This window comes from Vanellus vanellus (genome assembly GCF_965231255.1).
Source record: "Vanellus vanellus genome assembly, chromosome: Z".
Classification (NCBI taxonomy): Eukaryota; Metazoa; Chordata; class Aves; order Charadriiformes; family Charadriidae; genus Vanellus; species Vanellus vanellus.
This window is the reverse complement of record NC_138908.1, coordinates 48,292,236-48,320,051: the sequence shown is the minus strand read 5'-3', so window position 1 is coordinate 48,320,051 and position 27,816 is coordinate 48,292,236. Positions and strand designations below refer to the sequence as shown.

Genomic DNA, 27,816 nt, shown 5'->3' with positions numbered 1-27,816 from the left:
CATGTTGAAAGACACAAAAGAGCACATTAAAGCCAGGCTACTTTTTCCAGTGACTATTTCCACCTTAAGTCAAAGGTGGTAATGGCCATAAATAGCTCATTTCTCTTGTTCTTTTTTAAAACCCACTCACTTCCCTTACAGAAAGGAGAAGGGATGTCCTATCATCCTGCCTGAACAGTCAGAAGCAAATGAGCTTGGGAAGGTTCTGCTGGAGTCTGAATTAGATGAAGCGCTCGCTCTAGCCCAGAAAAACCTCTTCATTTGTTTGCCATCGAGTAGCCCGCTCAGGTATCTTAGTGTCTACTCCTAATTTAACACAAGTTGCATTCAGCTGTTGCTCAGCTGAAGGTAATTCAATGGAGCGGGTGGAAGATCAGGCTGACCACTTCCAGACTCAGGAACAAAATCTGCAGAAATGCAGTTTCAGCTGACAGCATCCCCGAACAATGCAGCCCTTCCGCTCTCCCAGCCCGTCTGCCTGTGACTAATGCCCCGTTTCTTATTTGGTTCTGCCACCAGCTCACTTCTGTCTGACTATGAATGACAAATCTGAATTCTTTGATAGTAAGGGCCCTTATTTATTTATAAATACACGCTTCTTGTTTAATTTCCCTTAAAAAAAAATAATGTTTTAAATTAAATAATTACTTTTAAAAAAAATAAGCTCCTGAACAAAACTGAAAAATGTTCTAAGTGCCCCAAAATGTCACTGATTTTTCCATGCTTGGTGACAACATTATGGAAATTGCATTCTTCCGTGATATTCATTACCTGCAAAATCAATTTACTAGCACTGGATTTTTTTTTAAATTCAGATGCGTTATAGACAATGACAGCCTCATTGCTTTTCGTAATGCTTCCTACACTATTATTAAAAAGAACTGCAGGTGTCTTCTTTAATTAAAATATTTACCAAATCCCCTTATCAATGCACACATGCTATTTTTACATACGAATTTAAATATCCGTTTCCTCTAGAACTGTGAAAATTTTGGTAAAGTAATTCTTGACAGGTCTAACAAAATCTCTGATGTTTGTAAGTTTTAAAACATTAAACAAAAATGAGGTGTTATTCCTGATGATCAGGCACTGTGTTCAATCAATCTTTTCCAAACCAGATGCAGAATGGTCAGCGGAGTATTTTGCAAAAGAGAAATGGATTTATACTGAACTTGAAAAAGGAACCACTTGCTTTCCAGCCACATACACTTCAGAAATATTCCGATCATCACCTGAAATAACATGGTCAAAACAGAGATATGCACATAAATTCATGCACTGATTAAATTAATGAAAATTATGCAATCCACAAGATCAGTTTTGGATTACATCATTTGCAGTGACCGTTTCCAAGGACAGAAAGTTTATTTGGAGAGAAATAGTCAGGGCTACCACAAAGATCAATGGGTGTTTACACTACCCATGCATTTTTTAAGAAACAAACATAGCATTCGGCTGCTGCAATGGTGTCATGGGTTTTCTATATATTTAATAGATGCAAACCCTGAAAATACTGTATATCTGTACAGAAAACACATTGTTGCACAGTATCTGAACTAGCTCAGGTACCAAGCAGCAGTAAAGATGGTTGGCCTCAGCCACCATCTCAAAAAGGCAAAAGCCTAATGAGAGCATGACACAAATGTGGCCAGAGACAATACCAGTTATCTCCGCACAACAATATAATGGCAGCACAGCTCTCAGTCCAGAATGCGCCCTATAAAGAATATCTATTCTCTTAGGGGGGTGGGATGGTTTGGGTTGGGCTTTGTTTGTTTTAAAGGCCACATTTTTCGGTTGGGGGTTAAAAAAAAAAACACAATGGCAACCGGTCTGCAGAAGTCCTTCTGAGCTGAACTGGTGATGAGCATGTCAGTGTTATGTTACTGCGAAATATGATTTAGCTCATACTATAGATAAAGATAGGTGTGGTAATAAATCTGACAAACTTGGTGCATCTGATAATGTAAACTGACTACTTAACTATGTCCTAAAGAACAAAAGTTAAACCACTTAATTATTACTCAGTATTTATAAATAAATATTAATAAATGCAAGTAAATGTATATTTAATTAAATAAATATTAATATTACTAAATAACAGTAAATAATAATAATAGTAAATAATAACAGTGAATAATAGACAGATTTATGTTTACATATAATGTAAATAAATATATTTAATTAATGTAAGCAAATGTATATTTAAATATGTATAAATAAATTTATTATTAACCTCTACATTAATTTAGGCAATTTTTTATGTATGAAACAACAAGAGAATTTTATGTGGGCTGAGAATCAGAACATACCCAGATACAGGAACTTCTGTAGAGTGTCCTATAAAAAAATGGGAGAAAACCAAATTCAGAAAGCAGTATCTGCAACCCCAGATCATAATTATTTGAAGCTTGAAAGAATTGACAAAAACAGTTTTCCCAAATAATCCTACCAACAGTAAAATCAGAATTTAATCTACACATTTTCTCATACAAAACTTTCAGTAAGGAGGCTGTATGTCTCAGGAAGAAAAGTGCACAAGTTTGACAGTATAAACAAATATATGCCTAAAACACAATATCTCCCCTTCCTCTTTTTTAAAGTTCTCCAACTCATTTACTTATTGAAAAATAAGACAAAATTGTAACCATTTTTAAAGCCCTAAGAACTGCTAACTTAGCTAAAAAGGTTTAGACTTGAATGGGAAAATGTTTCTTTTCCAGAATTATTTGAATTAGGAAGACGATTTAAAAATTAAAGAATTTAATCTAATCCAGATTATTGTGCCTGAAACAGGTTAAGGAACAATTACCTCACGATTTATACCTGCATTTCTAAGTAAATGGTGACATTCAGAATAGAGATGTCGATAGCGAGTCTGGCCACATCAGTAAATTCAAGTAACTGTTGTTCATTACCTTTTTTAATCATAAAAGGTTTTTGTATGAGAAGGTGTGCCCATTGTGTAATGCCAATATTGCTTATATGCGTACGTGAAAACCGTGCTTTCAACTCAAATTAGCTGTCTTGAGTTCTTAAATTTACAATAGCAGTGCAGTCAATGCAACCTAGCCTTTATCTGGGAACAGGCTGCCACTTTGGAGTTTGAACTCAACGTATTAACTAAAACTAAATTGCTTTTTCTTGGCTGCCGTTTGTCACTGGAAATAGCTAACTCTAATTGTCAGCTTGGGCTAATAAAACATGCATTTTTGCTCATGGGGATATGGGACCGTCACTGAGGACACCAAGATTCTAAAAAAAAAAACCCCAAACCACTGAACCTCTTGGGCTGAAACACAGACGGCAGTGGTGTAGTACCCCCGATTCCTGTTACTGGAATAACTCTCAAGAGATTTATCCTGGCTGTATCACAGACCTTCCCCACACCACTTCCAGTAATTTTCTGGATCGTTAATCCTGTTCGGATTACCTCGAAATTATCAGCAGAGAACAAGTCAAAAGGGCTGTCTGAAGCCTTCGTGTTGATTAGCAGTGCATCGAATTCTTTGCCGACCTCAAAGTTTCCAATCACGTCATCTAGTCCTAGAGCTGAGGAAGAAAATAAGCTCACAAACAGATCTTCAATGCAAGCCTCCTTCCACCACATGGAAGCACCTGGCGACTTAATTGAGATGTTCATAAGAAAAACTACAAGAATTTAGATGATTACAAGGAAAAACATGAAAGCAAATTCAACTGTAAGTATGTAAGCATCTGAGCTCATAAGAAACTTCTCAGTAAAAACATGTATATTTTTGTGAATTTCTGAAGGGCATCTGCTGAGGGTAAAAGAAATGTGAAAAACAATTTGAACCTCTCTTTTGATTTTTGTTCCTTGAATGTTCTCCATTGATTTTGTGTCATTGCAGATCTGATGTATAGGCCACCAACTCTTTAAAGTGGAATAACTACCCTTTACATTGTGAAAACCTTAAAGCTCCAAAAAGGGTAATGAAATGAAGTCAGAGAAACAGTAAAGTATACAATAATACTCACTTTACTAAGGCAGTATTAGATTTAATTGTTTAAACTTTGACAGGTTGTATAGACCTATTACAAGAGTAACAGATAACAATATGATAATAAAAGACGTGAGCAGAGACCATAACTAAGGGCAATTAGCAGGAACAAAGAACAATACAGTGTGGGAAAAAAATCACAGCCAGATCTGAAGGTCTCATACCCACCTGTAAGATTTTTCTTGTGGTCTACTTTTTATTTCAAAGCTTCATTACAATAACTGGTCCTCAGTTCCACAAGCACTGAAAATCTACAGCTTCATCTTCAGTAACTGGGTGCTTGCAAGGGCTAATATACCTAAAGGGCTAAATACCTAAAGAGAGGCCTTGGAAATTATTTAGGCTAGTTTTAAGTTGTATAAAGTACCTGTGTATACACTGGAGTTAAACTAAGTTATCAAAAGGGATAATATCTGCAAATAATTTGTTCACTTGTTTCCAATTTGCTTTCAGATTGCTCCTGTCTGACAGAAACTTCAGCCTTCACTTAAGTTTGTGTGTGGCTAGAACTTCACAATACCTTAAAGATGTTTAAAATCCTCCAAATGCTGAAACATTTTGACTACCTACCAGTTTCAACTAAAATGATCTCATACTCCTCCAGGTTTGTGAGCAGAATGCAATTTTTAGATTAAACGCAAGAGGGGGACAAGTGTTTAGGAGTCTCAGCAAAGCAAATTATTGCAACCAAGAATCACTCATGCAAATTTCTGCCAACTGTACTTGTCCAGACTCCTGGAAGATTGTACAAGTAACTTATATGCTACCCTTGAAAGTGATTCAGTAAGGATAAAACAGCTCAAAATCAATATATACAATAAACACATTACTAAGTAAACCTAAGAACTCAGGCAAAACAAGCGACAGAGTATCGGGGAAGGGGAACCACATACGAGTTCGGGATTTTTCTAAGTTTTCCCATATGTACCTCAGCTAATAATTCTCACCTTTTATGAGAACAGTATATATTGTGGGGAAAAAGATCTCTCCTTTTTTGTCTCCTGCCCATTTTCTGTCTTCTCTATTTCCCCATTACAATCTCCAGAAATTCAAATACAGTCCTGAGAAGACCTGTGTGATGTCATTTTCATTACAACTTTCAAACTTCCGTTAATAGTTCCCAATGGTGTTTTCTGACAACTACAAAAAAGTTACACTGAAAAGACCTGGGACCAGTCCTTCTGCAGGTACTGAGCTCATTTCTGCTAACTGAAATAGTGATAAATTTTTACTTATGAGTGGGTTTGCTCTCTGCTAAATCATACAAGTTCCACTAAAACTTTGCTAATTGTATAAATCAGTGTGAGCATACTGATCATGACAAAACATGCCAGTGAACCAGAATAACTGATAAACTATATGACTATATTCTGCAGATGCAACCGTGTCTTAAACAACCATGGTGCATATCCTGTTCAAACTCTGTGCTTTTCTCTGACTGAGGAGTGATTTGCATGATGTTTTGATTTGCTGGAAAGGCAGTGACAAACTGCCACACTGAGAGTTCAAAAAGCAGAAACAAAATTAGAAACTGATGACAAACAGGATGCATAATTTTGTAGTAATTGCACAGCTTTTTCTCTAAACGTTGGTTGCTGAGAAAACAAAGTCTTTCCAATTGGTGTGATAAACATACAAGCAGAAATGATTAAGAAGTCTGAGGAAATTTGCAAAGAAAACGTACAACCCTGAAAAATCATTAAGAGTCTATTATAAACTCTCAATATGAATACAAATACTCTTCGCTAATGAGCCCAGTATGGGTATGAGAGACTGAAAGATATCTCAGTCCTCCAGACACCATTTTAGACTTCACTCTGGCACCAGAAAATCTGTGAATTCAACCTCCTTTTAAAGACAGGGAGACATACATCAAAAAGAGCTGTAGTTCTCTGCGTGCATACTAAAGAAATTTCTTCTTACCTTGGCTTCCTCCTAGAGTGGCTAGTTGAAAAACTTCTTCAAGAGTTAGTCCTGTTTCATTCACTTTATTGATCTGAAGGCTATTAGACGCCATCATTGTTTTCCTGATGGCATCAAGCATAGAAGCTGAATATCCACCCGCAACATCTAGAAGGGATCAGACTCTTAGAAACAAGCTTTAGGAATAATTATCTGGGTTAAATTTCTATGAGCTTTAATTAAATGCTATGAAGTGGCAGATGTCATAAACACAGAAAGTTTTACTGCTCATCGCTCTCTCTGAATGTGTAATTCCTGATAAAGGTGCTCTCACATACAAAGTCAGGTAAATAGAACACAACACATAATAACAGAAGCCTGAAAAGTTGTTGTTCAAGCCCTGTTTACTCTCATGACAGGAACAAAACTCTCTTCATTCATTTCTGGTGCCTGCTCTAGATTTCACTACTCTAAACTTCATTACTCTAGAAGTAGTGGGGAAAAAAAGCAGGTCCATAAGTTGGAGACATGCTGACTTTTAAATAGCAAGTAGGCGTGTTTTTGTATCTCCCTATGGTTCCCAAAAGTAACCATTTTTACAGCAAACTACTAACCTGTACCAAGGCCAAGCTTCACGTTGTGTTTCAGGACCTTTTGCACATTTAAGACACCGCTGCGCAACCTGGATTGGGAGAAGAAACGTGTTCTGTGTGATACGTGCAGAGAAAGTTCAGGAAGAGTAGGGCTGCAGAGCAGGTTCGTGACAAAGGCTCGCAGAACGTGTGCAATAGATTGGGTTTATTAAACTGGGATGAAGCATTTGCATTCACACATCTGAAAGCTTGGGTTTAACCACTAAAACCAAAGGCAGTTTTTCTCAATTAAAAACTCCCATAGTTTTACAGTTATCTGCTGAAAACGAGCTCTCAATATATCTGTGAAAAAATACAAATATGATGTAAAGTATGTTCCAGAAGACAGGAGGTAATTTCATGAGTGCCAATAAGTCATCACAAACAAGATATTGATTACGTTAAAGGCAAAATGACTGTTAACATTCAGTACAGCATCCTGGCCGAATACCATATGGCATCTCATTTCTGCTTAATAGAAAGAAGACTATATATAGCCCATTCCCATTTCCCCAAAACATATGCATACATCAGGGGGAAGGGAGATGGCCTGAATCTGCCATTGATAGAACAGTCAAAAGAAATAAAGTTTAAAAAAAGAAGTATTTTTATATGACTATACTGAAAGACCACAAGTCAGTCCACAGCGTACCATTCAGAAGTGGACAATGAATGGTCGTTCTCAATCCAGTATGTCACTTCTGGTGTAATGGGGTATCATATACATAGCCTTGCAATGGTAGGCTGGACTCAAGGTACTATATGAACATCATCTTTATTTAATTGTACACGGTTCTTTTTTTCTTTTCTTTTTTTTTTTTAACTTACGAAAAATTAGAATTGGGGCAATGGGAAATTGCAGCTCCACGAAGACTAAAAAGTTTCAGCTCTTCTTCAGAAAGATAACAGGCATGAGCCATCACTGTCTAAAGAAAAACAGAATCACCAGTTTACTCAATATTGCATTTACTTCAGTGCCTGTGATTTTTTATCCAAAAGGACACTGGTTACCATCAAGGAAAATTATACACTTCTTGAATGACACCCTTGAAATCAAGAGGAGAGAAACTCTCATTAACTTCAGCACGCCTGATGTATCACTCCATCAGCTTTTCTTCATTTATTAATGTAAGAAGATAGGGTGCTGACTCTTGCAGTGACTGCTGTGACCTAAGAGCTTCAAGAAACAAAAGCAAGAATTCCCCTAGTTGCCCTAGCACTGTAGTAATCTTATGATTTATATTTCATCGCTAGCACAGGCATTAAGTAACGGGGCTAGGAGTATGTCACATACAATGGAAGATGTATGTAGTCTTAGCATGTTTCCCATTCTCTCTCTAAAGGTTTGCACCAGCTAGAAATATATATAGAATGTTCTTTAATCAAAACAATCTAATTTGTTATGCAACTGATTACTGACTTTTCTTTCTTGGCCTACACAGCTGATTTTAAAATTTTAAAAATAAGTTCACAAGCAGTGTACACAAAATGTAGAAGTATAGGATAGTATCGTTCAATAGGACATAAACCAATTATTCCCAGACAAATGTACTTGGAACTACCTTATATGCCAAATGCCCACTCAAAGAGAAGAGCAAGAGCTCTGTCAGGCCTTGCAATGTGCTGATAAAAATGAGAATTGCACAGGGACTGTTTCCACTGAGCATCTCCTAATAATAGCACTGTACCCTTGCCTTCTCTGCTCCTCAAGCTCAAATATAACTGAAAATGCAATGACAATAGCCACATCTTAATTTAAGGACACACTTACGGTAGCTGCTGAACCATATCTCTGCTGATCTGTACTTCTTTTTAAAAAAAAAAAGGAATTATTTCAGCCACAGTTCTGAAAAACACACTTTTAAAACATTTTTTTAAAAATTGGTGTCTTGGTTTTGGTGGTTGGGGAGGGGTGAATGTCTGCAATTTTGTTTTGCTTGTGTTTCGCAGAATGCTTCCCCAAACAATCAGGAGCCTGGTGCCAGAAAGCACTGATAACCCTGATTTTCAGTGACTATTTTCAGTGCTGTGCATGTAAGAGTCTGAGAGAATTAAGACGTATGTTTTTGCAGCATCAATATACTCTTTAGTACACTGATGCAACAAATCAGCACGCATAGGACTGTGCAAGAAAATAAAAGTTAATACTGTGTACATCCTTAAGTAGTCCGTATTGATTTCTCAGATAAAAAGGACTGTAAATAAATAATTTACTGGGGTAGGTTTTCGAAGACAGAAATGGGAGTTCAATGCTAATTCCCAAGGAGTTCCCTTGTGCCTCTGAAAATTCTCTCCTAAAATTTTAAATCAATTTGACTGGTGTTTAAGCACTCTGACTGTAATTAGGCTGTTCATATTCACTCTTGCATGGGCTCTCCGCTACCCTGGCGGAGCCCTGGCGCTCCAACCTGTACTTAGTGTGGGCTGGTGTCAGATCTGCTTGCAGTTGTCTCACCAGCACAAAGCTTTAGGCCACTGTGCCTCTCAATACCTGGTAAAACCAGCTAACGAGATGAGAGTGCGTTTGGATAGTTGGAATGGTGAAGTATACCTGTCTGTATGCGAGGTTCACACACAGAACGCAACGGGACAAGCTGCTTTTCTGTAGGAAACTGCCAAAAAATAAAGTGGGTCCTGGCATAACACCACAGAACAAATCTTCAGGCAAAACCAGCGTGCAAGAACATTGCAATATAAGGATAACTGGGTACTGCCCAAGAGTTACCAGCTCCTACAATACCAGCTTTACCTAGTCTCCTTCTGATCCCACTGCCCCGATTCTCTTTGGAGCCCTTGGAAAATGGATCAGGGAGCATAAAATACCTTTATTGTTCATCTCTCCTAAAATGCTTAGGAAAAAAGTGTGGGCTTGTCTAAAGTTCCAACACGTTGACTAACACCTGTGCAACAGAGAACATAAAATCTATCAACTTTCTCCAGGATGTCACTGGCCTTGACAAAACAATACAAACTTGTCAGGTAACTACACTTATCCATCGTATTCTCTATGTGGACAAATCCAGGCTATGCTGTGGAAGTTTTTATGCATCTACCTTGCTGGTAAGCAGCTTGTTTTTATCATACAATTCAGTGTAATTCTGGTAGGCAGGAAACATGTTCTCCACAAGTTTGAGTTCTTCTTCATTCTCACTTATGTGACTCTGCAAAAAGAAAATATATAGCAATGGGTGCTTTAAACAGCATTAAAGCTGACATTACAACTTTCTGAGCAGCCTAATGGTGCTAAACATACAATGATAGAAACTAGTACTTGTAAAGCCAAGTTAGATCTAGTCCTTGGGCTTCCCTTTTCAGCGGAGAGGTCCCTAGGACCCCAAAGAGCAGCTCCATTTGTTCCTTTAAAAGTGGTATGAGACGGTACGCAAGGACAGTCTGTCCCAGTAGCTTGGTGACATAACAGCCCACTTGGTATTTGGCAAATGTTAAAATAATAAAAAACCCCCACCATATGACTCTGAGGTAAAAAAGAGAACCAGCCTACCACAGAGTGGACCTTGGGATCAGGGCAACATATAGTTAGCTGCTCCGTGTATCTTCAGATGGGCTGATTAATTCCTGGTCTCTGATAAAAAGCTGAGCCTCCTGTACTCTCATTGGAACATATATTTTCAAAATGCCTACTTCGTAATGCCAAAAAATCCTAATGTAGCATAGCTTTAAAAGATGTATTTTTTGAATGCAGAAACTTCATCACACTGGAAATCCTACAGCTGCACTAATATTAAATAAGACACAAAGATAAGCATTTCTTTTGTCTACTGAAATCTACTCTATACGGAAACAGCAGAAGGCAGACAGACAGACGTGACAACCTTGGACTAGGGAGACCAACCCTTAGCAACCCAAAGGTTGCTCTAACCTACGATACTGGGTGCTGGTCTCCTATTGACCACGTGCTGGGGCTTGTTAAATTGTGCATCCTTCCAGCCATGAGCCTTCTCATTTCCTGTGCAGGTCACAGTGTTCTTTCAGAGTACCGTTAATAATTTCACAGGAATTTAAAAGACAGGCTCCAAGGTAATAGTGTGGTTTAAGTGTTTTGCTGAAATTATGAGAACTCCCTGGTCTGTATGCCATCTATCCAAACTATTTAAATTGTATACAGAGCTTTCGGAGCTTACCTGTACATGGAGATCACGAGCCTGTGCTAAATCGCCAAGTGCACACAGCAAATCCTCTGTGCAGGAAGGGCCAAAGCGGGGGGTTATTACAGGTTGGACCCTTGGATACTGAAATTATTAAAAAGACATGCTTGGGATTCTATGTCTATATATCAGTAACCATAATTAAGACAAGCATTTACACAGCAATAACATTTTGTCTCCATTGCTTATTGCTTACTGCATCCTTGCCAACTCGAATTAAACCATATAGTAATTTCCTAATTTTTATTAGAAATTTTTACCACAGAAATAGAGAATCATTTTATTATTTTTTTTTGCTGAGAAGTTTTAATGTACCTTAGTAAATAAGTTATTTTCACTAGAACTCCTTCATCGAGTCACTGAGATTTTACCAGACTTCAGAAGCACTGCATGCTTTTTCGTATTTGCTGACAGTCCAGTATGCATTATGAGAAGTAAGTCAGATGAACGACTGGGCGTTTTTCTGAGTCCTACTTATGTGAATACCAAAGACCTAATGATGCAAAACTGCAGAGGTCTGTAAAACCAAAGCCCTTTTCTTGTTTGGTCTTCTCAACTCATGATAGCAACAAATTGTCCCTATACTCCCTAGAGAGGAAAATTGGTGGTAGCACCAGATACGTTATGCAGTAGGAAACAGTGGAGAAGACACCAAGACTAGAGCTACAGATGTTTACGTTACACTTTGTGCTTCTGGATTAAAACTTTCTTCAAGAACAGAAAACGGCACCGCAACTCTGTCCTCAGTCACAGGCAATAGCTGTGCACATGGCACCACTAGAAGACAGTATATGATAATTTGGTTTGCAGTTTCTTAGACCACCTCCCAAATACAGGGAGCTCAGTACTTCTGCAGATTAGCCAATATACTCTACTAATACATATGATTCAGGCATTAAACTCTAGGCACCTGTTCTTGAGTATATTGTTGACTCAAAATGTCAACAAATTAAGCCAACGAAAGCAAAAGGCTGATAAGAGAAGTATGCCAGCTTGTAATATTGGAGTGTAAACCTCTAGCTTTAGCTCTCGATTGTAAACCTGAATTTCTTTAGAAACACACTGGAAGACATATGCTGACCCAAAATAATAATTTAGTAATGGATTAGTGACTGTACTGTAAAAACACTGATTTCTGCTGATGAGAACTTCTTTTACTAGTCTATTTATATACCACAGAGTGATTGACTGACTTCCACCTTTCTTTAACAGAAAATTGTCCATTCTAGGAAGCCAAATATTTTAAAGTCAATAGAGAACACGCACAGAACATTACTCTGCTGTGCTCTGACCACAGAAAACTGAATTTACACTGCTACAAGTCTATTTCTCAACAACATCGCTAGCAGAACATTTTTCAGACTGATGATATCTGTAAACTACACAGAAAGATGTATATTATTGATTTGTCACTAAGCCAGCAGTTTGTCAGAGGGATTAACTATTTCACATATTAACACAGCATCTTCTGAACACAGAAGCAAATACAAAGGAGAATTCTACTTACTTTCCTTTCCAGCAGTTCTTTAACAAACCTGAAAAAGGGTAGAAAAAAATCTGTTATAAATCTTTCATCCATGTTATAAATTATGAAAAATATAGAAAATATTTACTTAGATACACTATTAAGCGTTTCCACCATAGATCAATTTTTTACAGAAAGGTGGGCTAGATTCTCAGATGAAATAAAAAGAAGCAACAGAATGGATTCAGGATAGTCACACCAAATTATGCTAGCTGTGGATTTGACCCTGAATATGCAGAATTTTTTTAATTTGCAATAATTAACATTAGACACGTGGTAATTACTCTGAGTTCTCACTGAAAACCAAATACAGGTTACATTAAATTCATTGAAAACATAATTATAAGCTACGGCTGCAACACTAGAGAAAAAACAACACTTAAATTTGTCCATGAATTTAAATTACAGCATTAAATATATTCTATTATTTAAAATCCTATTTTTAAAAGATGCTGCAACATGTCATACCTCACTCACAGTAGTTGCATATGTCCACATTGACTTAAAGGACCCTTGATTTTCTGGATAATGCTTATATTAATGTTAGCATATAGATTATCTACCTTATGGAAAATACAGTATAGATTTACCTACTTTGTTAAATAAAATAAGCTACCTCAGGGACCTCTACAAAAAACCCTGAGCAATCAATATGGATAACGCAGATGAGCAAATAAAACTTCCTCTGACTTTGCAGGGAAGAAATTCTTTGAAAACTCACATGCAAATATGAGTGTATGCAAATAATTTCCAAAAGCCAGTTTGAGGTGGGTTCTGCACAGGATCTCTGTGAATTTTTATGTCATAGTTTATATTCAGAAAAACACGTCACAACAAACATTGAATTAAATTTATCAAATATCTTCAGATGGAAAAGAAAATAATGCTGGAGGCTAGATTCACAACACTGAAGCTAGTGCTAGATCACCAGTTGGAAGAGAGAGAGACCTAAGCTAAACTTCTGCAATGACCAAAGGAGTTTGAGCCCACTGTTGTCTAACGGTGAGATCCAAAATGCAATGTGAATTAGGTTTCGTCTTTTTGTCTCTCCTCTTACTGATTCACCTGATACAATAATAAAATATTCACTGGAGCAGAAACTGTAACTTGAGTACAACTCTCAGGTGATAATCCAAAACCTCCAGATGGCTGTTTTCATCCTTTTTCACACTCTTTGAACATTGTCAGCATTTTTTCAAAACTGAAATACCCTATGCTTTGTTGGCTTATGTACTTTTCTATGAGGAAAGAAGCTCAGGTTCAAACCACTGCTTTCTGCAGCAGCAGAACTCCTCTTTCCAGATGACCACAACTATTAGTAGCATATAACATATTCTAGAATCCAGCTCCCTAACTTCTTGTTCAACCCTCTTTGCCGGAGAAGGGTAGATTCAAATTCTTGACTTGAATTTAGATTTAATATACAAAGCCCTTGGAATTGTATATTATTTCCATGCATACAATATAAATATTACAGGAGGTTAACTGTAAAGAACTGAAACCAGTGTAATACATTTTCTGACAATGTGACAGATCACATTTCTTAGGTTCTTAAGAAAAAAAAAAAAAGGTTGCACTCTTAAAGGAAGAGCTTTTTCATCCTTCTGCAAATGATGAGGTAAGTATTCCCAATTCACGCCGATGAGCACACAGCTCTCTTCTCTAGACAGCTCTGGAGTATATGTGGCACACTCTCATCCAAAACTGAGTAACATTTGTTATTAACACAATCACATGATATGGGAGTTGGAGGCACAACAAGATAGGTATTTAAAAGGAAGCTATATTTAGATCATTCTGAAGCCTTAAAAATTCCAGAACTGGAAGTTCTGCCACATTCAGCAGGACTCACACTGTATTATGAAAAATGGGGATTTATGTGAAGGAAAACAAATGTTAGTAGAGTGCTACATGTCTTAAAAATGTCTTTAAATATAAACACCATTAGAAATCCATGACCACTTCTAACTTTTATTGGTACTCTTCTAGCAGGATTTGCAAAAACAAGGTAGCAACTTCACACAAAGGCCATCAGACATTTATATTACTGTTAGGTATTTTCTCTTTCAGCATGATATTTGAAACATTTATACAAGTAAATAAATAGTCCCATGAGAAAAGCTGTATGTCTGCTTAAGCATTTTCTGAGCATGGATGCAAAAGACATGGGAAGCCTCAGACAGCCTCAGACATACTCCAGTCTTGGGTCCCCTCCGCCATGTACATTTCTTTGATTTGATTCCCCTTCATTCTCTCAGCTGTAAGTCAGAGTAATTTCACTGGTGCTATGCTGGAGGAGAGGAGAACCACAGCGTGCTTAAAATTGGGTATATGAAAGCTGAGTCCTGCAACTTGAATAAAACTTTATCCTAAACGGGGGAAGGAAATAGCTCAGAAGTTTATGAGGGCAAAGGAACTGATTGCCACCCCACTATCCCATGTCAGGTCACATCATCTCCACACGCAGAGGTGTGAAGGGAAAGGAGGAGGCAGAAAACAGACAACATACACATATCCTCACCAAAGCCAGAGCTGTAGCTTCTCCCTTTCTTTGGAAGAGCTAGAGAGAAGCTGCTTGGTCTGTGCAGCAACTGGGTATGAGGGAATTGCCAGAACTATCGGAAACAATATTGTTGGCAGAAAAAAAACTGGTCCTAATAAATTTACACCTGTAAGTTCTTAGTCATTTTTATATTCACTTTTCAGATGTATGAAAAAGTCTTACTTCTTAAGGTTGTGCCATCAATCACCTTACCTTTCTGTCTCTTGGACAGAGTCAGCAGTAATCTCTTTGTAGTGTGGCACACTGTCATTCATATCCATGCAGACTTTTCCAACAAATGCTCGTTGACCAAATTTATCTGTTGAGATGCATAAGAATATACAACTCAGAACCACTGGTTCTCAAAAACTGCTATCAAAGCCTGTACTGAAATCAAAATAGTAAATTCCACCCTAGCCAGCTTCACATAAGATAAACAGAATTTATGCTCTTTTCTTATCTTTAAGTTGGGACAATGCATGTGACTTGTAAGGGTAAAGAAGAGAGAGAAAAAAAACTAAAACTTTTAAATAGGAGTTTGCCTCTTCCACATTAGTACCCAACTTTATAAATGTTATAATTGAGGACTAGATTACTGTAGTTTAACCACAACCAGAATTTATAATGGTAGTATATGAAGAAGACCGCTGTGAAGTAGAGGATAAGAAACACAAGCTTCAAAGTACAGTAGCTGTAGTAGATGATTATCCTGAGTGGACAAAAGGCACAAAGATCTCAGCAAACCATCTCTCCTTAAGAGAAAGGAATGAGGTTTCTAACATTCCTCCCACATGAAGCTGGATGGAGAAAATTACCAGAGTTACTTCTAGCCTCTTTCTTGAGATTTTTCCATGCTAGCACTCAGAACTCATGTGTAAAACTTAAAAGGAATGCATATAATACTAAATTCTAAGCTTTTAAATATGTTTCTAAATTAGATCTCTTTTTGGCCACTTTTACTGTCCGAGTTGTTGAATACAACAGCTTCAAAGTTTTGTTTTCCTACAAAACCAGAAAGACTAGGGAATTTTTGATGGAAACTGAGATTCTCATTAAATTGTTCTGCTTTGGGAGCTGGCTGAATCTTGACAAATACTGCAAGAATCACACTTTCAAACAGCAGGCATTTGCAACGGTGAACTGAAAGGAGGGATAAGATCCTGACACAGCTCTCACTGTTCTGGTTTCGGAGGGTGTGTGAAAATTTTTTATGTTGATTCTTAACTGAAACTTCAGAGTATCAGGAAAATAATGCACTGACTGCACCTCTTGTCACTCAGCCCTTTAATCATAGAATTGCTATGGCTGGAAAAGACCTTTAAGATCATCAAGTCCAACCGTTATCTAACTCTACCAGGCCCACTTCTAAACCATGTCCCTGAGCACCATATCTAGATGGCTTTTAAATACTTCCAAGGATGGTGATTCAACCACTTCCTTGGACAGCCTGTTCCAGTCTTTGATAACCCTTTCAGTGTAGAAGTTTTTCCTAATGTCTGACCTAAACCTCCCCTGGCACAACTTGACGCCATCTCCTCTTGTCCTATCCATTTTAACTTGGGAGAAGAGACCAATGTCCACCTCTCTACTACCTCCTTTCAGGTAGTTGTAGAGAGTGATACGGTCTCCCCTCAGCCTCCTTTTCTTCAGACTAAACAACCCCAGTTCCCTCAGCCACTCCTTGTAAGACTTATTCTCAAGACCCTTCACCAGCTTTGCTGCCCTTCTCTGGACATGCTCCAGCACCTCAATGTCCTTCTTATACTGCGGCGCCCAAAATTGAACACAGTACTCAAGGTGCAGCCTCACCATTGCCCAGTACAGTGGAACAATCGCTTCCCTAGCCCTCCTGGCTTCATTATTTCTGATGCAGGCCAGGATGATGTTGGCCTTCTTGGCCACCTGGGCACACTGCTGGCTCATGTTCAGCTGGCTGTCAATCAAAACCCCCAGGTCCTTTTCTGCTGGGCAGCTTTCCAGCCACTCTTCCCCAATCCTGTAGCGTTGCATGGGATTGTTGTGGCCCAAGTGCAGGACTTGGCACTTGGCCTTGTTGAACCTCATACTATGGGCCTCAGCCCATCGATGCAGCCTGTCCAGATCCCTCTGAAGAGCTCTCCTACCCTCAAGCAGATCAACACTCCCACCTAACTTGGTGTCATATGCAAATTTACTGAGGGTGCTCTCAATCCCCTTGTTGAGATCATTAATAAAGATATTAAACAGAAGTGGCCCCAACACGGCCCTGTGGAACACCACTTGTGACCGGCTGCCAACTGAATTTAACTCCATTCACCACCACTCTCTGGGCCCGGCCATCCAGCCAGTGTTTGGTCCAGCACAGTGTACGCCTATCCAAGCCTTGGGTAGCCATTTTTTTCATGAGAATTCTGTGGGGAACAGCATCGAAGGCTTTACTCAAGTCCAGGTAATCCTCAAATAGCAAAAGGCCAGAAAGAGCAGAGAACTGCAGGTGAAGAGCGACTCCAGCAGACCTAATTCAAGCTCAGCCAGCAGCTGATTTGGGAATGAAGAGACTGGCAGAAACAACAGTAGGAGAGAGGCGGTTAAGTGAACAAGGGTAACTAGGGTGGATTGTGGGGACACGGTATGACAGACACGACGAATAAAAACCAAATTAGTAGAAAGGCAGATCACTACCTAGTCTAAAACTCTTAAGCTCCATTTCCTTCAACTAACATAGTCTGAGTAACATCCCTCAAAACGCACTGTTAGTCTTACCTATAATTTCAGCAAGAAGAAGAGAAGTATCTGTGTAAATTGTTGCAAAGTAGCAAGCTGTAGTCGTTCCATTCTTTAGAGTTCGTCTCTATAAAAAGAAATCAGTTTCAACCGTCTGGAAAAAAAAATAGTCAAGCTGCCAAAATGCAGAACAGGCAGTCTGATTCCAAACTGCAAGAACATTTAGTTATTGTGAAATTGTGCAGTGGAGTGGGAAGGTAAAATATAGATCTTTAATTTCATAATAGCTTTTTTAAGTCTCAGTGTTAATAAATACAAAAATTCCTCCTCTAAATCCATACAGGATTTTAACAATAGTTAAACCCATAGAAACTAGTCTATATTTTCTTCACTCAAACTGGAAATGAATCCTGACTGTATTTAGAAATACAAACAACCAGTCATTTATGTTATTTCCTAGTTTTGAAAGGCTCTCCAATTTTCACAGCGAAGCACTGTTTACCTAACATTAGCAAAGCAAGGCTTTTCGGAAAAAGTAGTGGTTTTCATTTGGCCACCTGGTGTGGCTGGGAAAAATAGCCAGGCTTTCATGTACAAAACCTCTTTGTTATCCCTGAGCACGAAGTAACAAACTTCAAGGTAAAAGTAAACCGAGAACAACTGCTTAGAGTATAATTTAATTATTTATTTAATTACACGATTTGAAAGGAGAGGGTGGTTGATACCTGTGCATATTACATTTGGAGGACAGAATAGTAAATGAAGAGCCATTTGAAGTTACATTAAGTCATGCTGAAATTTATAGCTTCACTTGATCTTGGGACTAAGGCATACTATATTGACTACCCATCCAACATACAGGTTTAAATTACATTTTTGGATTCTGGCTACAATGTAATTTGAGAATTTTATTTTATTTTTTTAATGAGCTAGAAAGTGGGACATCCAACGCAACTTTTGAGAATGGCTAGAGCTAATTATTTGACAAACATTAAGACAAGCTCTGTCCTTTCTATACAACTTTCAAATTAAAGCAAATAATTAAAAGTATGTCTTTAAGGGTTCCTAAAATGAGTATCAAAAATAAGAATGCAATTACAGAGACAAACTACCTTAGTCTTTCTTAGCTTCTAAACCCCAGAATTCTCTAATTCTGGACTCCTAACATCATTGTTAAATGAAATCTAAAAACATCTGTTTCCAAAACATGAAGAATTGGCTTTCCTAAAATTTGAGGGACCAGAGGATGTTCCAGTTAAAATCTGACAAATTTCACCTAATTTGTTTCTTGTACCAAGTATAGAAAGTGCTTATTGGAAACAGAATTTTAATTTGAAAAAAATCACTATGTTTTCATTACAACTCCAACAGTACAAAGATACTTACAAAAAAATATCTGTTCCCTGCAGGTTTAGTCCTATTTCTGAAGGTTATATAGTCCTATAGCTGAAGGTTATTACCAGCCCCATCAAACATTGCAGAGCAACTGGTATTCTGTGGCATTTAGGGGTGAAGACATTTTCCTGACCTTGTCCTATTTGATACACATGGGGAGAGCCTAACCGTTGTGTCAAAGCTCCTACAACTAACTTCCACCTCTCACTGGCAGTTATTTTCCAGGTGATGTTATTAAACACCTTGCACTGTGAGCACTTTAGCTGTGCAGATGTCGCCCAGTCTGAACTGATGAAGACAGTAAGACTATGTCAAGGCAGCAGCTAGAAGGTGAGATCACCTCTATGTTTTAAGTAGCTGAAGGCATGTGTGCTTGTCACTAGAGTTTATGACCAAGTTGCTCCTACATTTTTTTACTATGGCAGATGGCAGAATGTAATTTTTTTTTTTAAACTCCGTGTGGCAAGGACAGTATAACTGTTTATTTCAGATTCACTATGTTATTATTTTGACAACACATGTTGTCACAGTATTAGACAAACGCAAGGCAACTTATGCTGGCCAAATCATTCAATCTGTTGAAGATATTTCAGTCCACATATTAAAGGATACATTTCAGTCAAAGGACAGAATCAGTAGTCTGCAACGTGACCTAGCTGCTTATTGTTCATCAAGTGGAATTTGACCTCAAAGCTTTTATATTGCTCAGAACCAGACTAGCTCAAACAGTCTCCCTCTTTGTGCCACAATACCATTGACAGACTTCATCTAAAGACCTTGCAGTGAAAGATATTCCTGCCACAAGGACCTCAGCTGTAGAAACGTCTTCCTTAATTACTCCAAAACACCCCAGATTTGTTGTCTGTGAGAAGCATCTCCATGTAGCATTTGCAGAAGACAATTTCGTAACAGAGGCATTTTATGCAGAAAAGGAAATATCCTCTGAGTACTTTTTTTTTACCATGCTTGGTTATTTCTGCATTGAGGTTGTCAGTTCCTGCTGACTATACCACCTCTGAGAGTACTCTTAAATGTTGGTCGTTGTACTCAGATATCAGCAAAGATAATAAACAAGTTCGTTGTTAACCATGTGATTAAACGAACTCTCTTATCAGCAACAACAGAACAGGACTAGAACTAGTAGGGGACAATCTTGGCTGCCAATTAGAACAGTGGCTATACTGTTGGTTTTATCTGGTTTTCGTGACGTTGAAACGTGTTCCACTATTTCTGCTGATCTTCTGAGAATGTACATATATTTCACAGTAAGTAAATGACATTTGCAGTACTTACAACAACTCTGGTGTACACTTCTTCTGCAAAATCACTGTCTTTGTATTTGGCTTCTGTTGGGAATGTGTAGGTAGTCAACCACTGCATAAGAGGCAGATCTACTCTTGTGCCAGTAAATGAATACTGAGGGGCATGAATGTGTGTATCAACCATCCCTGGCATGAAGAATTCACTAGGGAAAGAAAAGACAATTATAATAGTCCAAAATGTCACAAAATTTTCCGCAGTAAGTAGTTCTGCTTTAAACAGTATGTTTGAACAAAATCCGCCAGAGTAAATGGCAAGTACAGATTAACCTTCCTCTTTCAGCACCAGTCTATCAGCTCCTACTGCACCTCTACCCGTTCTCAGTTTACGGTATGAAACAGTTGAATAATAACTTTTACACAGACTTATATATAGCTAACTGAGGGAAAAATAATATAAGACCATGATGAATCCAATTACATTTAATATTTACCCGGACTAAATACCAACAAATAAAGCCAAACTGACTTTACAATAACTAAAACTACTCCACCATAGAATCCACCGGAAAAAGAGAAGATTTGGGCACAGTTTTGCTTCCTAGTATGGATATATTTGGAATGCCTCTAGCTGCCAGATGATTATATTTACAAAACTGTAACTTTCTATATCCCAGTTTTCCTCTACATTATATATGTGTTGTTATATATATTCAATCAATGAATTTCAAGGTTTAATGGAAGAACAGCCACTGTGTCTACAAATGAAGACACAGACACTTGTAAAAAAAATCTCTGCTCAATATCTTGACAGGAAACGCATATTTACAATGGAACTGTAATATTGTTTGTTGTCATGTAGTGTTCATGCAGTAACAGGGATGAATATGTCAACACTACCAGGAAGTTGCTATCATTATTATGTTTTGCACTGGAACTCCATGCAGTTTAAAAGTTTTCTCACTCCTCTTCCCTTCTCCCTGACTACTGAATGAACAGTGATTTCTTCTCTGTAGTTCCCCTTCTTCCTGTTTTCCCGCATGCTAGAAATGCTGAAAGATCTGTCTCAATCTGAACCACATTCCCAGCACCTTCCGTTTTCCTCAGGCTATTTCAAGTGAAGAAAACATCTGATGACTCATATATTCTGTATGATTAGCCATCCAACAAAGCATACACATTTTTTAACAACTGAACACTAAAACGATGTTCCAGCTCTAGATTCTAAGCCAGAAGTCATTTACAGTTGTGCTGCTACATGCAAAGCATAGCAGGTGCAATCCAAAACTATTTCATTTCACCAGAAAGGTGGGAGATTTCATTGGCTGAAGAAAAAAGAAACGCTCTAGCTGCAATACAGTTAGAAATCCAAGGCTCTGTGTTTAGAAGGTTTAAATCTTCTAAGTTTCTATTAGAGGGTGTGTCAAAGCCCAAGCAATTGAGTTTCGTATCTGCAGTGTTAGAGTTACCTACATTTATTAAGTCTAGAGTTTCAAGCTAGTTAGTCATGGCCCACTGCTAACAAAATGGATATAAAATATAATCTCAAGAAAGAACATCGTTTACTTCTGTAAGCTCAGAAGAGGTCATGTATGAAAGCTAAATATGGTGTTTTGTTCTGTGCACTGTAAGCCAGCCAGCACAATTCAGCCACAGCTGCAGTCCCAAACCAAGTAATGCAAAAACCACACGGACCGTCCAACCCTCCAACTCCCATCCAGCTCACAGGCGGTTCTTGGGTTAAGAGCTCTCACAGAACTGAAAGGGAGTTTTGCCCATGAGATTGGGTTTAACATGCTCCTGGCCCAAATGTATTCACAGAGACTCGCGTTACATCACTCGGAGAATAAACTGCATTTGCTGACATTAATCTAAACAAAACACATACTGGTTACTCAGTTCTCTGATGTCAGAGGCTTTGAAACCCCACTTCTTAGACAGTTGCTCTTGCTGATCAGTTTGTTCCAAAAACACAATCTAAAAGAAAGAAAACATAGTTAGATACTTTAAACCTGTATCCTGCATCAGCTTCACGTGAAAGCAAAATGAGGCATATCTTAAAACAGATTTTACGCACTTACTGCAAAGGTAATAGGTTTGCAGTAAAATACTTGTTCCTCCTGACTATCGAGCATGATTTTGAAATACCTACTCACAATCCAGTGAATAACCACACCCTCTTTGTAACTTATATGAAAATAATTAATTCTTTCTCAAGTAATACACAGGGAGAACCACACAGGCTTCAGTGTCCGCTGGCACTCCTGTAATGTACCACCACGCTGGCAGACCGGTTGTTCATTGTGGAGGTATGCGACAGCCTAACGGGAATGTGGCTACAGGATTCAAAACCAGAGGGGTCAAATTAATTGCTTTGCCTAGGACTGATTGACACCGAGCTAAGTGTTTTCTAATTTTCTGCTCATGTTGTTAATGTTGGGGTTGTTTTTATTTTGTATGTGCCTAGGAAGAGAAAAGAATTTGAGGGAAAAAATGCAGGTAATCTTTTCATTTTCCAGAACAGACTAAAAGCTTGCCTAAGATCTTTGTTTATTTAAAAAAACCCTACAATCTGGAGCCTAATTCACCCCCACTTGACTCTTAGAGGACACCGACTCTACTGCTGCTGAGTTTCTGTTGCCAAGTCAGAATTTTAGCACACTTTCTGCTTATTTTTAAATTCTGTGGTATTTTAATTTATAACATGACTCTTGGCAGCTGAATTCTCAGCTCTTCGATTCTCTGGTCTGGCAATAATAGGCACGACAACTCTCCAGGAAACAAAGAGCGGGTTTTGAGTCTAGGAACAGCAATGCCTCCTACAGGCTCCAGGCAGGATACGGGTTTCCGCAAAGCCTGACGGAGTAGAGGACCCTGCCACCTGCCAAAGCCTGGCTGTCCTGGGCTTTCAGGAATTCTTGCCAAACCACGGTTTCTGATAGAAACCAACTCATGGCATTCAAACCCCCTTGGTATAAGAGCTTGTTCCTCTTAAGTTCAAGGGAGCAATCTTACTGCTGTCGGCATCCTTCTGCTCCTGTGAAGGTTCCCACATTGAGGGCCTGCACCACCCTCATGACAGCAGTCTCTAAGGCAGCAATTAAAAAAAAACATGTAAAGGCATGATCAAATAGTTGTAAAAAGGCAATAGGAAGGAGCTTAGGAGGAAAATCAAGAGGACCGATAAAGCACTGTTTAGCAGTTATTTGCATGCCCCCTTTTTTATGTGTATGACATTACCTTTTGCATTTTCTATTTTTTCTATAGAGAAAAATAAGCAAAGGCTACTAAATTGTAGACAAGAAGTTTTTGGCTGCCTAGTCTTTTAAAAGCACATATGGCTGATATGATTGACATTGTCTAAAGAGCAGATGTTTTAAATTTTTAGCCAGAAAAAAAAAAAAAAACACACTACTAAAATCATGCCATATAAATAAATACCACCCTAGCAAAAATTGCAAGAATATTGTAGTCCATTAATACTTCACATGAGGCAGCATCTCTCTTCTTCTAAAGAGGAATATAGCCAGCTTAATTAGCTATATATCTGCAGAGGGCTTAGAATACAGACCTACTGAAATTTCTGATGAGCAATAAAGAAAATGTCACTCAGATGCTGAAGTCAAAATGGATGCAGAATGAGTAATGTTAGAGCTGCTGGAAAAAAAAAAAAAAAAAAAGGAAAGAGAGAGAGAAACATGAAATACTGAAATACCAGATGGCAAATTCTGGAAACAGGCGTTGCCATGGAAAAGAAGTGGCTATTATATACTGTTAGGGTGCAGATAAATAAAACACTTAAATCGCAGAAGAATGAAGAAAATATATTTCAAGGGAGCTGAACACATGAAACCAACCCTAAACCTCACACCTGGTCAATTATTGTCAAACGCGGCCATGGATGAATCAGCAAGACATCTATACTCTTTTCAAACAAACTTCCCAACAGAACTCCTTGGTAACCCAAGAGATGTTCCCCATTCCTTTAGGATGCATTTGCTCTGGCCACCTTTCTAACACTGAATTCTTTAAGGTCTTTGAGGTCCCAAAATGGTCTGGTCCATAAAATTAGTTCTGGACCTTAACACTGTAAAAGCAAGAAAAACCTCCATGGCAGAGTCACTACAGAGTCAAGAGAAGTTCACAGGCAAGACTAAGACCTTCAGCTTGTAAAGAAGGAAGTCAAGGACAACAACCAGCACTTTAGGAAAGTTCTATCACAAAAGGCAGGATAAACAGCTGCTAACACCAGTGCCGAAACACTTTGATCGGTTCTGATGTGTCACCCATGTGACGGGGCTAAAGGACCCAAAGATGAGGATCTAAGACCTACGTACCCTGATGCCTAGCTCAGGCCTTTTTTATTCCAAGAGATGCCCAAAACTCCTCCATCGATGCATAGCTGGTCTGCTAAACTATGCATATTAATATTCTACTCAACTAAGTTAATTATACCAACATTTCAATGATAACTCACTTTTTGCACCTGTCTCTGTTTTCTTTACTCTGAGGAATACTGCTCTTTCTATTTGCCATTACTCAAGATTGGTACCACACTGCTCTGCAAACCATTCAAACACAGACAGTCCTTATTTTGCTAACTTAGAGATAACTTGGGTCGTCATGCCTGACAGCAGCGTTCTCCTTGCTAAAGCTCCCTTTTCATCTACAGGCAAAGCACAGAGAGCTGCTACTTCATCTGTGGCCTTTACCAGCCAAGCATCCCCACGCGCAATGGGGGTCTGGGCAGTGCTTCTGTGGCGCTCCTTGTATGCTCCTTTCCCTCAGAGGACAGCCAGGGACTTACTCTGGAGAACAGGACCTGGTTGTTCACAAAAGTTGATCTGTTCACCCCATCAGAGGCCATTCAAGTTTCTTCCATGATAGAGTCAGCAACATGAGGCAAAAGAACAATACCTATGAAGTTAAACTTACTTCTTTGGGAGTAATACTGAAACAATTTTGGTGTAAACATGGAGATAAAGGCAAGCAATTTTCTAACCACCAAGTCCTCCTTGAAAAGCCAACTCTTCCATGAATCCAGTGGAAGTTCTGCATGAGGTAAGTTATAAGTAATAGGCTCTATCACACCCTGGAATATTAAAATGTTAAGAATTTGCATTAAAAAGAGAAGAAAATTAAAGTCCTTGTTATTGTACTCCGGTGGGAGTTTTATTTTTGGACAACAGTGTTTTACTGGAAAATATTTTTTTTTTTTTAAAACAACTGCATGGGAATGTGCTAATTTATGCAAGGAAAACAACATCCAGTGAATTCCTATTCACTAGGAGAAGGGAAGAGAGTGACTGAGAGCACAAATCCCTAGGTATAGCTTACTAAGGTACCTGTTTTTCAAGAAAATCACTTAAAGGTCTTGATTTCCTAAGGATGCTAAGTAGGGACCCTTTTCTGGAAATTGGCATTCCAGAGAAGGGAATGGGGTATGAGTTTCTGCCTCCTGCACCTGAGTTACACAAACTAAACCCTTTTTTCATTCAGTTCTATTGGTTTTACTTGCTACCAGCCAATACGTAGTTATGTAAGTTTTTATTCCCATCCCATACATCAAAATACAGCTTTTCATAGACTTTGCTATGCCTTGCACCACACTCCTCGAGAACTGTAAGAGAGCTGTCTTGAAACAGGCCCTCATGGACCTGTATGAACAGAGAAAATAAACACTGTAAAGGCTCAAAGCGTGCTTTGCACAGATTTCAAATGCTACTGAAGCCTGACGCACTGAAGCCTGTTATTTAGCAGCAAGAAAGAAAATGACCTTTTTAAATTATATAAAGGGTACTGTATATGTTATTGAGTCTATAAGAAATTACCAGTCTAGCTGCAGCACGCGCATTGTGCAACTGAGTTTCACCTGTGATACTGTTAAGGGAATGATACAGCTTTCCTGCCAGAATCGACCCTGTGTTATCAGTAAGTGCAACGCTTGTTTTAAACTTGGCTTGTACCACTAACGTGCCCAACGTCATCATCTTCCTCATGCTTCGTAGGTATATGCCATGGGTTTTTCTGTGACGAGAAAAAAAAAAGCCTCCCTTGGAAGGCTGTGCACGAGTACAGGGGTTACACTGCAATTACTCACAACCATTATTTTGATACTTACAGAATGAAAAACCCGCTTGTGAAACTGAAAGAAAACTGAGAGAACCTGGAAGAATGCCCGGTCCAGGCACGCTGCTGCTTCGGAAACATTTAGCACACTTCAAGAACTGATTTAGGCTACCTGCAGACTCGTGCCAAGGAGACAACACGCCATCCCAGTTATCTCCAGCTCCTGCAGGCACGAAATTCCTTCTCGGCGGCTCTTTCCTCTTGCCGACAGGCACCGGCTACTCCGAGTGCCAAAATTTTCCACTTTCTCCCTACCGACCGGCGGAGGCGGCCCTGCCCCTCACCACCCCCGGACCGCGACTCGGGACCCAAAAGGGTCATTTTCACCCCCAAGCCAGGGGGACGCCGGGGGGGAGCGGGATACCTGCAGACCCCCGCCCCGTCGGAGCGGCGCGGTGCGGAGCGGGCATCGCCGCGGCCGCCCCCGCGACACCCCCTCCATCGCCCCCCGCGCTCACCGTCCCGCTGTCGTCGACCCCCAGCAGGTGTCCGTGGAGGACCTCCATGGGCGCGGAGGCGCTGGAGTGCACGAAGGTCCCCCTGAAGACGTGGGCGAGCGGCGGGCGCTGCGGGGAGCCCATGGCGGCGGCGGCGGGCGGGCTGGTGGCCGCCGACGGGGCTGGCTTCGCCCTGGCGGAGGCGGTGGGGAGCTGCTACCCAGCGGGCTGCCACCCTTCGGTGTCTCCCGGTGCCGGCGGCGGCTTCCTGGAGCTGTCACCATTTCCCCACCCCCTGGTGACTTTCTCGTCGGGGAGTGGTTTCGGCGGAGGGAGGGCGGGCGGGCGGGCGGCCGGGCCGCCCCCTTCCCCTTCCCCCGGCGCCGGGAGGTGCCCGGGGTGACCCCCACTGCCCGAAATCGTCAGCCCCCCGAGGGGTGGGTCCTCCGGCGTGTAAGAGGCCCAAAAAGCCTGGAGCAGCACCCGGTGGTTTTTGGGGTCCTCGTTACGTCCTGGGAAGCGGTGAGAGATCCGACGAGCTGTCTGGCAACACTTTACGGGCGCCTGGCAACTAACTTATGCGACCCACCTGAAGGTTGTAACCACTTTCAGAAGTTCCATTTACAAAAGGCTGAGCTCGTAACCCTGCTCTGCCACAAGCTGCCAGCAGCTTGAAACCTGTTGCTCTCTGCCAGGAGCAGTCTGAAATTTATTGGAAGTTTTCTGAAGAACAGACCTAATTTGAAAATGTTATAAACTTTCAATGTGTGTTTTGAGGTGGCAGCTACTGCTTTGTTTCACCTGTTCTGTTGTACTCAGTGCTGCAAGATTGATCTCTCAGATTGTCTCTGCAGTCCTTGGCCCCTGTACTGCACGTTAGTAGGGTGTAGGAGTAGAAAATAGATGACAGGTGAGGTCCCAGAACTACCAGAAGTAGCAGCTAAGTGCCTTGTTCAGTGGACATGGTCTACTGAAAAAAAGGAAACAGCCTCAGTAAAATGAAAGGCAGAGAAAAGTGAGTTTTGTTAACCCAGAGAATTGCACTTTCGGAACCCTATTCTGCCCCGACAACCTAAGCCAAAGTACATCATGAACACGTGCTAA

The 27,816-nt window shown here is 39.6% G+C and overlaps 1 protein-coding gene across 1 annotated transcript; it reads right to left on the bottom strand.

The window, feature by feature from the left end:
* Nucleotides 1–554: 554 nt before the first annotated feature.
* Nucleotides 555–26,996, bottom strand: GDA (guanine deaminase; the record flags this gene model as incomplete). Its single annotated transcript, XM_082497424.1, is given in 15 exon segments — nt 555–1,232; nt 2,313–2,340; nt 3,434–3,552; nt 5,946–6,092; nt 6,539–6,606; nt 7,385–7,482; nt 9,610–9,717; nt 10,699–10,806; nt 12,230–12,257; nt 15,003–15,108; nt 17,532–17,619; nt 20,181–20,352; nt 22,035–22,123; nt 26,734–26,883; nt 26,886–26,996. Coding segments are annotated over 15 exon segments (1,491 nt in total). The 3' UTR covers nt 555–1,161.
* Between the last annotated feature and the right edge of the window lie 820 nt (nt 26,997–27,816).